Here is a 10756-nt window from a genome sequence, read left to right as displayed (position 1 = left end):
AGGACCAATGGTCTTTGCTTCCCTGAACAAAATAAACCATAGTACATTTAGTGAAATGTACTGTATCCATAATATATAATAACCCACCCGTACTAAGTCTACCTTAATAATTTGAATTATGCAGTTTGTTTATCCAATTTGCCTTTCTCATTATAGCATGCATTTTATTGTAACATACAAGAAAATGCATAAAATACATAGCCTACATACTATGCATGGCATTGCATTACAAAAATGAAAAGATCCAAAAAGCTAAATTCATTCTTACAATTTTAAAGGTATAAAATATTTCCCTGTGCTTGGTATCTAAACGAGAAGAAAAAAAAACTCCTCTTTGAAAAGCCATTTAAACATTTTCTTCATTAGACCAAAATCAAATGTATTTACTAACTAACTAATTGCATTTTCCCAAACAAATAATTTAGGCGGAATAGGCTCTGCCTGTTGATGAGGTCATACCATTTCACTGTGGAGACGCCCCCAGGCGGTCAATACCTGTAACAGCACGTCTAGGCGTGGCTAATGATATATTCTTGGCAGTTACCTGAACAGAACAAGATTAAAGGACGCTGCTGTGAGTACTGTCAAAAAAACATTCTTAAATCATTTTTTCGGCACTAATTTTGGAAAAGTTTTCATCGTAATGTCTGTGTGTTTGTTTCAGGGCGGCGTCTACTTTAATCTACATAAAAGGTAAGTTTTAATCGGAGCATTAATTTTGGCGCATGCACCTGCTCTCTTGTTTATCACAGGTGTGGACCAAATGCTCCTTTGACTAATATCACACATACATTGATATAAAAGACTACAGAGGGATAACAATGGATATGTTTTTTTTTTTACCGTGTTAAGAATACATATAAAGTAAATCAATTGGAAAACTAGTATTCCTATGTGATCTTCAAAATGACCTTGCTTGATATGGCTGAGAGATGACTTCATCCCTTTGTTATGACAACTAGATAACATACATAGATTAGACTGCATAGAAGATTCCGTTTATTGTCATTTTCTTGTGTACTTGCATATAAGCCTACATAAAAAAAAACAATTTGAAATGTTGTTCCTCCCAGATTAAAAATAATATATAAAAAACAAAAACTGGTACTACTAAAACCATGACATAAAACTATTATGTAGTACCACTAAAATATGAACCATATAGGCTATAACTATTACAAAATAATCAAAGATTTTCCGATCAGCCATGTTATGAACGTGCAGTTTAATGTTTAAAGCTGTTATTACAGCCATATAAAAGCCACAAAAAAAGCCATCGACTGCATAATATTTGTGCATGGACAAATTCACACCAACTATCTCAGAGATAACTTCTCAGTGACTGATTGTACATTCAGATGTTTAATTAGAAATTAAGTTAAAGTTAAGTTTCAAAAGTTTTGGTTTTACCAATTATTTTGGCTACTGGTATTCATTGTTTTCCTGGATGGAGGAAAGAGCAGTTTGGTTGATTTGAGTTATGTAAATCTAAATGCAGCATTTGCATTCAGCCCTCCTCCAGCATGTGATCTCAGGTGACACAGGAACAGGTTTGGTGACAGTAGAGAACAAGTTTAAGGCCTATGGACGGATCATTGAAATACACAGTAAAATCCTCAGTGTTAAATTGTCCATTTATAACTCATCATTGGTTACATTTGTACACTACCAAAGCTGCAATCTCCAACTTTTGTATCCTCCTCACTGGGATTCGAAGTTTGAACCCAGGACGTGACCGCTGAGCCAAGACAGCATCTGCACTTGGACAAGAGAGATATTGGGATTATTATGAGCTCCAGGCAATACTACTTGTCAACCAGTATTTGTCCTACCCGACACCAGGGTCTATTTGTCTCAAAGGAAGTGTAGGGAGACCACCTCCAACCACTGCAGATGTAATAGTTACAACATACAGATTGGTTAAAATAACAATTAAGTCATTGAAATAAGTGTAAATAAGTAATCTCAGACAGAGAAATTAAAATTAATGTCAAGCCAAGATAGGCAGTGAATGTGTAAATATTTATTGACTAATTTCTTAGTTGATGGGATATACATTCGGTGCAGTTTTCTTGACATCATCTCAGACAGGGAAATGCCAAGCCAGGCAAGTGAATCTAACAATAGATGATGTCATGTTTTTCAACTGTGAGGAAGAACCTTGTTGTCTCCCCGGTAACACACCCACCACCTATCCTGGTCACATGACCCACTATTTACACAGGTAAGGTTATGAGCGTTAGGAGGAGTCATGTTAGGATAACAAACATGCACTGGTGCGCGCGCACACACACACACACACACACGAACACACACACACACACACACACACACACACACACACACACACACACACACACACACAGTTAATGATTAATGAACACTTGCATCCCTATTCTTGGCATATCAACATAGGCAAACATTCTGCGAAAACAGGTGAACATTCGGCGGAAACAGCAGATCTACAAGCTCAATGTGTCGCAACACAACGTTGTAAGCTTTTATATCTGCCATTTTCAGCGAAGAGATTTGGAAAAAGGAGTGGACAAAGTATATAGAGCCCTGGGGTACTCCGATCAACTAAGTTATAGTTAAAGTGGTTAAAGCTGCAATCCTTTTAGTGAATAAAACATGATTTTAACCAATCTGAATGGTAGAGTATGTTAATACAATATATATAACTAGCAAAGCAATGCTGTGTGGAGTTGGTATCCAAAAATATCCAGAAATATCTCACCTCCCCAAACAAACTCTGTTATAGCTCAAGAGTAGAAATATTGGCTCTTGTGCGGGTGATCCGGAGTTCGAATCCTGGGTTCGACATAAACTTTACGGATCGGAGCTTTCACTCTTCCAGCTGATTTCAACAAGTCTTTTCTCATTCAAGTACATTTCACAATGATTATTGTGTCTGCCCAGTAAACAAGATGATGGAACAATCAAGTCAGCCAAGCAGTGTCACGTCCCTCCAGGCTGGCCCTGATGAGGATGACACCAGCACCAGGTCTGATGTGAACGTCAGGTAAATACTAGGGCCAGATCGGTCCGGGTGCTTTTGGACACGAACCCCCCCCCCCCACACACACACACACACACTTTTATTTTAAACAAAAAAAATATCACTTAGATACTTTAATATAGTTATCACGATTTTTGATTACTTTGGATTCATTGTGCAGCCCTACAACTTATTCACTGAACAAGAGATCATACTCCCCCCTTTAGGATCAATGACAGGGCGGCTCGAGCCATTGGTCGCCAGTTGGCAGAAATAGGAGACCGGCTGGACCGGGACTGGGCCAGCAGACTGCAGAACCAGTGGCCCACAGCTGTCCAGATACCAAGATTCGCCCAAACACTGAGCAGGACCTTCTATCGGTATGCTTGATTGCTGACCATAACATCTGACCGTCTCTAACGGCATGCATAATGTATTTCACTACAAATCCCTGAAATCGTTTTGACTCAATTAGGGGTGCAACAGTTAATCAAACTATAAAAATGTAAAAAAGATTTTAATCAAGCTCAGTCAAAACGGTGGCGATTTTGTGCAACTAATCGATTTAGTCACTTATAAACAAAATATATACACAGTTTATTTTGTGTTGATTCATAGATAAATATAAAAAAAGATTGAAAAAAAAACTCTTGATTATTCGATGCATCTAAAAGGCAAACGATTGAATAATCGGTAAGAACATCGACCTGGGTTTGATTATAGCCCTAGATTCAATGTAACTTGGAAATAGACATGTTTAATCTCTTCCAGGGAGATCCAGCACCAGGGAGTGGGACTCCATGGTCTATCTGCTGTGCTGAAGGCCTGGCTAGCAGCCACCACACATGGGCAGGGGATCCTCAGAGCAGAGGCCTGGACAGGCTGGGTAACACTTTAGTTATTCTCCCAGTTCTTTGTGTTTTTTACGATGTCACACATTAGTCGATTAAATCAACTAATCGATTGGTCACAGAATTCTTAGGACTGTTATAGTTGACTAAGAATGTTTTTAGTTGAGGACAGCCCAAGTTTACTGCATAATTATAATATACTACAGTAAAATATAATATACCAATTATGCTGCAATTTTCCCCCACAGGTGTCTAGTATTACCTACACTGGCTGGACCACAGGGATAATTGTGACAGTGGCACTGGTTGCCACCCCAGCCATTTGCACTGCATTATGGGTCGAGTGGAAAGGCTAGCAGGCCATAAGCGGGTCTTTTGGTCATAACATATTTTTAAAACATTGAAATTGTGTGCAAAATGGTGATTATTTTGTAATGGATTTTTTTTCAGTTTCTCTTTTTATAATAATTTAATGAGTAATACTTTAATATAAAGGTTGTGATACACTTGGCACCTGTTTGGGGACAATATGGTTCATTGATTATTAATTAATAACTTTGGCATGTCATTATTTAAATGTTTTTGAAAATAGCAGCTCTACAAGTTGAGGGTGAAGCCATTTTCAAAAATGTTTAGAATTTTTAAATAGCCCTTAAGTGGTTATGTCAACACATTAGACTTTGTAAACCTGTGGAAATTCCTGTGTATAACCTTATGATGGTTCACTGTTGTTCTGTTGTTCTAAGTTTAAAAGTGCATGTTTCTAAAACATAACAGTTTCTGTCCAGCAGAGTTTTGTAACTTTCTTTTTGCAATAAAGGGAGCTGGACTTTCTATTCTATATTGGAAAATGCCTGATGTGGTGAAAATAAATTGAATTAACAGAAAACATTGTCTCATTCATAACAAAACATCCATTTAATTATAAAATAATATATGAGCAAGAGCATAAAGTCAGCCAGTCAGTGCTTTTCAGTTCCACCTGGTCTTAATAGCGAGAGTCCAAAATCCCAGTTCATTAGCTCTCGTCTCAAATGGATTGAGAAAGATCAAGTAGACACGTTTAAAGGCGAATTCCACTACAAAGCAACATTATAATCATTTATCTGATTGCGGCATAAGTCATTATGTCTCCCTGTGTGCCGGCCAAAGCCATCACCACACAGAAAAAGTGGGGACGGTATCAGTGCTTCTGTCCGCCCCAGGTTGTTTGTAATGACACTTACCTCTGGGTCTGTCCTGTCAGTTTGGCAGAACTAACATCTAAATGCCCACAAATCAGCACTATGGAGAAACTGATCGATTATTGTGCACTTCGGTGTGATTGCCTCCTTTGTCAGTTATTTCGCTCTGTGAGAGTCCTTTGCATCAGTGATCCTCGTCATCGGTCACGTCCACATATGTGTAGGTCTTGTAGGCCTTCAGGTTACACTTCTGCAGTGTGGCACCGAGCTGCTTCCCCGGGCCGAGCTCGTAGGTGCGAGGAAAAGACTCACCCTGGCTCCGCTCGTAGATCTCGTGTAGCGTCTGCTCCCATTTCACCGGTGAAACCAGCTGCTTCACCAGCTGTTTGCGCACGTGACCTTCGTGCATGTAGCGCTTGCCGTCCACGTTGGAGTACACGTTGATCTCCGGCCGACGCACCTGAATGGATTTGTGTATGAGAGAGAGAAAACTTCATGAATGGAATCACAGTTTTTCACCAACAGTGGTGTGATTTCTAACATGTACATAATCCTACATGTCTCATGGTGGTGTCATTCATATATTCACTGTACATTTATGTTTTTGAAGACTCTAAATATCTTCACTTATTCAGAGACTGTGCATACATTGGTCAGGCTTTAGTTGGAGGAGGTGGGCATACTGACCTCCACCTGTCTGAGGACCTCTCTGAGGGGTTGGATGGCTGGCTGCATCAGCTCCGTGTGGAACGCTCCACTCACTGCCAGAGGCTTTGTCCTCATGAAATGGAGCTGCCGAGAGTTCTGCTGGAGGAAGTCCAGTGCCTGGGAGGGAAAAGGACATTGCTGCTAACTGAGATTAGTTTTTTTTAAGCATAGCCAATTTTTTTTACCCCTTTTTTCTCCCAATTTAGTCGTTTTGCCAATTAATCCTCCCAACACATGTCTGTGTTACCACTGCTGTTGTACCCTACTGGCTCACCTGTCAGTGAGGAGCCCCCACCGGAAGGACATATAATCATATAACCATCCTAATCCTCCCGTTCAACACCCCCCGCTGACAGGTGGCCTGTAGGAGTACATGCGGCGACAAAGATCGCCTTCCCTGCTCTGCATCCCTCCCCTGAACATGGCCAATTGTGTTCGTATATAGATGTTCAAGCCAAGCCGGAAGCACCGTGTGGATTCAACAGGTACTTTACCCCTGTGCCACCCAAGTGCCCAGAATAGTTTTTAGTTTTTATTATTTCTATAGAGTGGCAAAGTTTGTAGTCCCAAAACCCAGAAACAGCATTAGCAATTTTGCACTTCCTGGTTCTTTCTATCTGAAACATGACGCGTTGTGACCATGTAGATCTTCAATTTGCTAAAAAAAATTCTGAGCTTGAAATAATCGTGGTATTGATTTGAAGTCATATCGCCCAGCCCTACTCTGTACCTCTTTGTGACCAGCAATGACCCTGCCGTCAGGGAAGAGGAAGCTGGCCACCCTGCAGACAGGCTCCTGGATGTCCAGGCTCTTGCAGTGCTCCTTAGCCTGCAGGCATGCGTAATTGTACTGGGCCTGCGGTCGACCAATCACTGACAGCATGCCGCTGGGGGTGAGCTCCGACGCTTTCTGCATGGCCTCTGCCCGTACCTTCACTGCATACAGAGCTGAAGGACATAGGTGGGATAGATGAGTGGTGCACAACCATTTGAGCTCTGGATCACTAGCATATTTCGAACAAATCACTTACAGCACTTTTAATGATGATGACATAGGATAGGGATGTATTTCTAGGGTTAGTACCTTCTGTAAAGTCCATTGCACCAGAGAAGACCAGGGCAGCAAACTCTCCAACACTGAATCCTGCCGCAGCAACACAAGACTCAATGGCCTGCAGGTACAAGTATACAACACATGATTAGAATAACACTCAGTGTTCAGGCTGCTCAACAAACTGCAGAACCCAAGATAACGTGATCCGAAGATTTACTGCTCCATTCACTTCCTGGTTAACTTATTGCTTTAAAATCCTGTATCTCGGCTCCTGTGTTTTACTATGTATTTTTGGCAAAACATGCTATTTTCAACTGGGTATAACAAGAGAACGGGAGGTCACGATGACATATTTTTTTCTTCACGGAAGCACAGTGATTTCCTCCGTGATTAGCAACCATCAGGGGATCGATCATACTGGAGATAAATATTCTGTGGTTCTTGAAAGATTAGTCAGAATGCTTAAAAATGCTGGCAGAAGCTACCTGCCAGCATTAGAAAGCCCCTGGCAGTGAATGTGTTAAAGCCCCCCATACCCCCAGACATTGCCGGGCCTCCTTTCAACTGTCCCCATCACCAGTGTATCTCTATATTGATCTTGTATATTGTATAGAACAATGTAGTTTTATTTTTGAGTTAAACATTTTTGAAGAATGTGTCATGATTGTTTGTAATTTAATTTAAAAAATGTTATTACAAACATTCATTTGAATCAATGTTATACACAGAGCAGGTCCTTATAAACAAATATGGTCAGTTATTCCTTCTTCACTAAATTAACTAAATGCAATGTCCCGATATACGTATGTAGGATATAAAGTATATTTCATATATTTGAGGGGAATTCATTGTCTACACCCCCCCCCCCCCCCCCCCGGCTCTTGTTCCTACTCTGTACACTCTGTTTCATATTTGTTGATAATATTGTATTTTGGTGTTATTTTTTATGCTATGTTGATGAATTGAATACATAGGACCACAATGGAAACAAGTCTGCAGGACTGTGTTATCCTTTTATCCCAAATGTATGACTGTACATCGAGCCGTTTGCTTTTCTCTCTAATTAAGTATTCAAACCATCACTATTACCTGGGGGTTTTCGTGGTTGAGTCTCTCCACCGCCGCCAGGGAGGTGACGAACACGGCGGGCTGGCAGTGGACCGTCTTCACCAGGTCCTCGTGGGGTCCGTGGAGACACAGGGACAGCAGGTCGTAGCCCAGGATCTTCTCCGCCGCGGAGAACATCTCTTTGACCTTCCCGTAGCGCAGCATCCCTCTCCCCATGCCCACGAACTGACTGCCCTGCCCGGGGAACAGGAACACAGAGCGCTGGCCGGGGGGTTTCCTCCTCGAACGGCCGGTGGCTCCCTCTCCGTGCTCCTCTGAGTAGGGCTGTCACGATTACAAATTTAAGTTGACGATTAATTCTCACACAAATAATTGCAATTCATGATTTAAACACGTTTTTTGGCATTGAACATTGGAACGAATGAATACATTTTTTAATTTCTGTTTGTTTTTTTATTTAATTAATAATCACAAATTACACAGGGCAGATATGACAAATAACTTAAATATACAAAGAAACATAGGCCTATATACATTACAGGCAAAGATATTACTGACACATTTAATAAATTTAGACTTTCAAAAAAAATTCAAGATAGTGGAAAAAGCAGATCTGCAAGCTTGCAGATCTGCTATTTCATTGGAAAATATTTGAAAATGTACTCACATTTTTAAAGTAACATAGCGTTAAGGATAAATCCTTCTGTAAACTGATTGCATGACATTCTGTATAGTAGTGTGTATATCTGTCTGTCTATATCTGTCATCATGATTTGTGTGCATGGGGATCTCATCTTAAACAAGCTTAGTGCTTAATGAGTTTTCCAGTTTAGTAGACCTTGTATTGTGAATATGTACTTCCATGTACTGTTATGTACTGTTCTCATGTCTTACTAAATAAAGTGCATCAATCAATCAATCAATCTAACGCTATGGACAAGAGCTAGGCAATTTAAGTAATGATTCTGACAGCCTAGACCCAAATACAAAAAAAGGTAAACAGGGTCCCGAAAGGGGCTACTGACAGCCCTACCTCCGAAGCGTCGCTGTCCGGCTCGGGGGCCGCGGTTTCGGGCACGCGTTGAGGTGGTCGATGAGTCCCGGTGGAGGTGGTGGTCCCATCCTGGCTGGAGCTGGAAGACACTAGCCTCCTACACAGTGACACCAGGACAACCTGCTGCCCTCTACAACCTGTTCTCAACATGTTATGATCTAGAGACACTTAAATTATTATATATACACCACGGTGGTTCATGTCTACTACAAAAATAAAGGAGGAAAACAACCAAATCCACTAATCCAGGTTAAGTGTTACAATTGGAAGTGATCATCTCCCGGCATGATCCTCAAGGGTGGCGCCATGTTTCTATTTCTTCGTCTTCTTGTTTATCTTCTTCTTTGTCCAGTTTATTGGTGAATTACCGCCACCTTCTGCATCGGAGTTTGGGCAGTTTAGAATAGGATAGAATTTAAAAAAAGGATCGTGTTAAGCAGATAATCGGCTGGTTGTTTAACCAGATCGGAAAGCCCGGCAAAGCCGCTATGAGATTATCCAAGAATGAGAATGTTAAAATAGCTGATATAAAGAGCACAACGTGTTGTGAGTAATATCAGCTATTTTTGCAACAAAGAATAAGACAAATATTTTAACACGTTTCTCGATTAGGCCTATTGAAAAATAATAATTGTTAAGAAAATAGTCGATAGTTGCAGCCCCTGCATGTGCACAGCCCTCATACGCTGACAGTGAGTATGCTACATTGTTTTAATACAGGACTTTTATTTGTAAAACCTTACACTTAATCCATGACAAGGGACTTTGCACAGTGTGTGACTTGAGGACAAGAGGTGAAGTAGTTTTACAACCTTGGCAGGAATCCAAAGGTTGAAGTTTTTATGTTGACAGCTTAGGGGACTAGAGTTACACACTCAGCCTGGTAAGTTGCTTTGAAATTAATTACAATTTTACTGAAATGTATAATCACTGGCCAAAGTAATGGAGTAAAAGTATAATTTTTCAAATGATTTGGCAACATTCTACTTGTTACTTTCATGTTTACCATTTATTTTGTCTTTTAATTAAATGTACATTCTTTGTTTCATTCTCTCAGAGTTTACCGGTATTTCTATTGGACAAGCACTTATAATTTTGTATTTTAGACGTTTCAATTACAATTACAATTTTGCTTATTCAAACAATTAATCAGGCAGTTCATATGAAGTAACTCAGTATGAGCAGTTTCCCCCCCTTCTTTTTTCACTAGATACTTTCTTACTCAAGTAATTGTTTGGATGACTGCTTTTACTTCTACTTGAGTCATTGTTATTTTAAGTACAACATAATTTTACTTGAGTACAGTTTTTGGCAACTCTACCAACCTCTGGTCTCCACTACCTCCCCCTGACAACCAACTAGCCAATCACAATGCTCCTGTCCCTCTGGGATATGGGATCCTGACTGGTTACAGTAGTAGATTTGTGCCAGATTTGTGCTGACAAGTGTTGCCATGCCCGCTTATTATAAGCGAGTTTGGGCTTGTTTTTCCTGTAAAGTTGCTTGTAAATATTGCTAGTTGGTGGTTGCAGTTTTTTTTTGGGCTTGTTTCTAAAGTGTAGTTGCTTATTTGGGCTTGTTTCCTAATGTTGTTTAAACCAGTGTTTCTCAAACATTTCAAGTTAAGCCTGTCAAGGACCCTCTCAAATTAATATGTATTTGTCTGCGGACCCCCATCTGAAAACATTTTATGTCAGGGACGACCCCATACAATATTTGTTGTTTTCAAGATTCTTTTTTAAATAGCCAATGTATAAGGGCGAAGGACTCGCTTCTTTTGGGCTTGTTTTTATAGACCTGGTTGCTTGTTTCTTTCTCAAAACCTGGCAACACTGGTAC

General features: G+C 40.3%; 2 protein-coding genes across 2 annotated transcripts; one reads left to right on the top strand and one right to left on the bottom strand.

Moving 5' to 3' along the window:
- Positions 1–521: 521 nt before the first annotated feature.
- bik (BCL2 interacting killer) lies at positions 522–4704 on the top strand. Its single transcript, XM_084049773.1, has 6 exons — positions 522–574; positions 665–693; positions 2920–3022; positions 3226–3378; positions 3770–3884; positions 4098–4704. The coding sequence occupies exons 3-6, from the start codon at positions 2928–2930 to the stop codon at positions 4203–4205; spliced, it is 471 nt and encodes a 156-aa protein (XP_083905899.1). The 5' UTR covers positions 522–574; positions 665–693; positions 2920–2927; the 3' UTR covers positions 4206–4704.
- A 186-nt stretch (positions 4705–4890) lies between these two features.
- LOC311039788 (malonyl-CoA-acyl carrier protein transacylase, mitochondrial-like) lies at positions 4891–9224 on the bottom strand. The gene is made up of 6 exons (XM_084049772.1): positions 8897–9224; positions 7885–8187; positions 6826–6913; positions 6472–6689; positions 5721–5858; positions 4891–5493 (listed from the first exon to the last, which is right to left on the bottom strand). Exons 1-6 carry the CDS (start codon positions 9065–9067, stop codon positions 5218–5220), a joined length of 1194 nt encoding a protein of 397 aa, XP_083905898.1. The 5' UTR covers positions 9068–9224; the 3' UTR covers positions 4891–5217.
- Positions 9225–10756: the final 1532 nt, after the last annotated feature.

This window comes from Gymnoscopelus microlampas (genome assembly GCF_963454915.1).
Source record: "Gymnoscopelus microlampas genome assembly, chromosome: 23".
Lineage (NCBI taxonomy): Eukaryota > Metazoa > Chordata > Actinopteri > Myctophiformes > Myctophidae > Gymnoscopelus > Gymnoscopelus microlampas.
This window is presented reverse-complemented; position numbering and strand designations above follow the sequence as displayed.

Coding starts and splice junctions, on each gene's coding strand:
- bik (XM_084049773.1), top strand. CDS start 2,928: ATGATGGAACAATCAAGTCAGCCAAGCAGTGTCACGTCCCTCCAGGCT. Junction 3,023..3,225: donor AGGTCTGATGTGAACGTCAG/GTAAATACTAGG, acceptor TCCCCCCTTTAG/GATCAATGACAGGGCGGCTC. Junction 3,379..3,769: donor CTGAGCAGGACCTTCTATCG/GTATGCTTGATT, acceptor AATCTCTTCCAG/GGAGATCCAGCACCAGGGAG.
- LOC311039788 (XM_084049772.1), bottom strand. CDS start 9,067: ATGTTGAGAACAGGTTGTAGAGGGCAGCAGGTTGTCCTGGTGTCACTG. Junction 8,188..8,896: donor CGGACAGCGACGCTTCGGAG/GTAGGGCTGTCA, acceptor TAATCGTGACAG/CCCTACTCAGAGGAGCACGG. Junction 6,690..6,825: donor TGCAATGGACTTTACAGAAG/GTACTAACCCTA, acceptor TATGTCCTTCAG/CTCTGTATGCAGTGAAGGTA.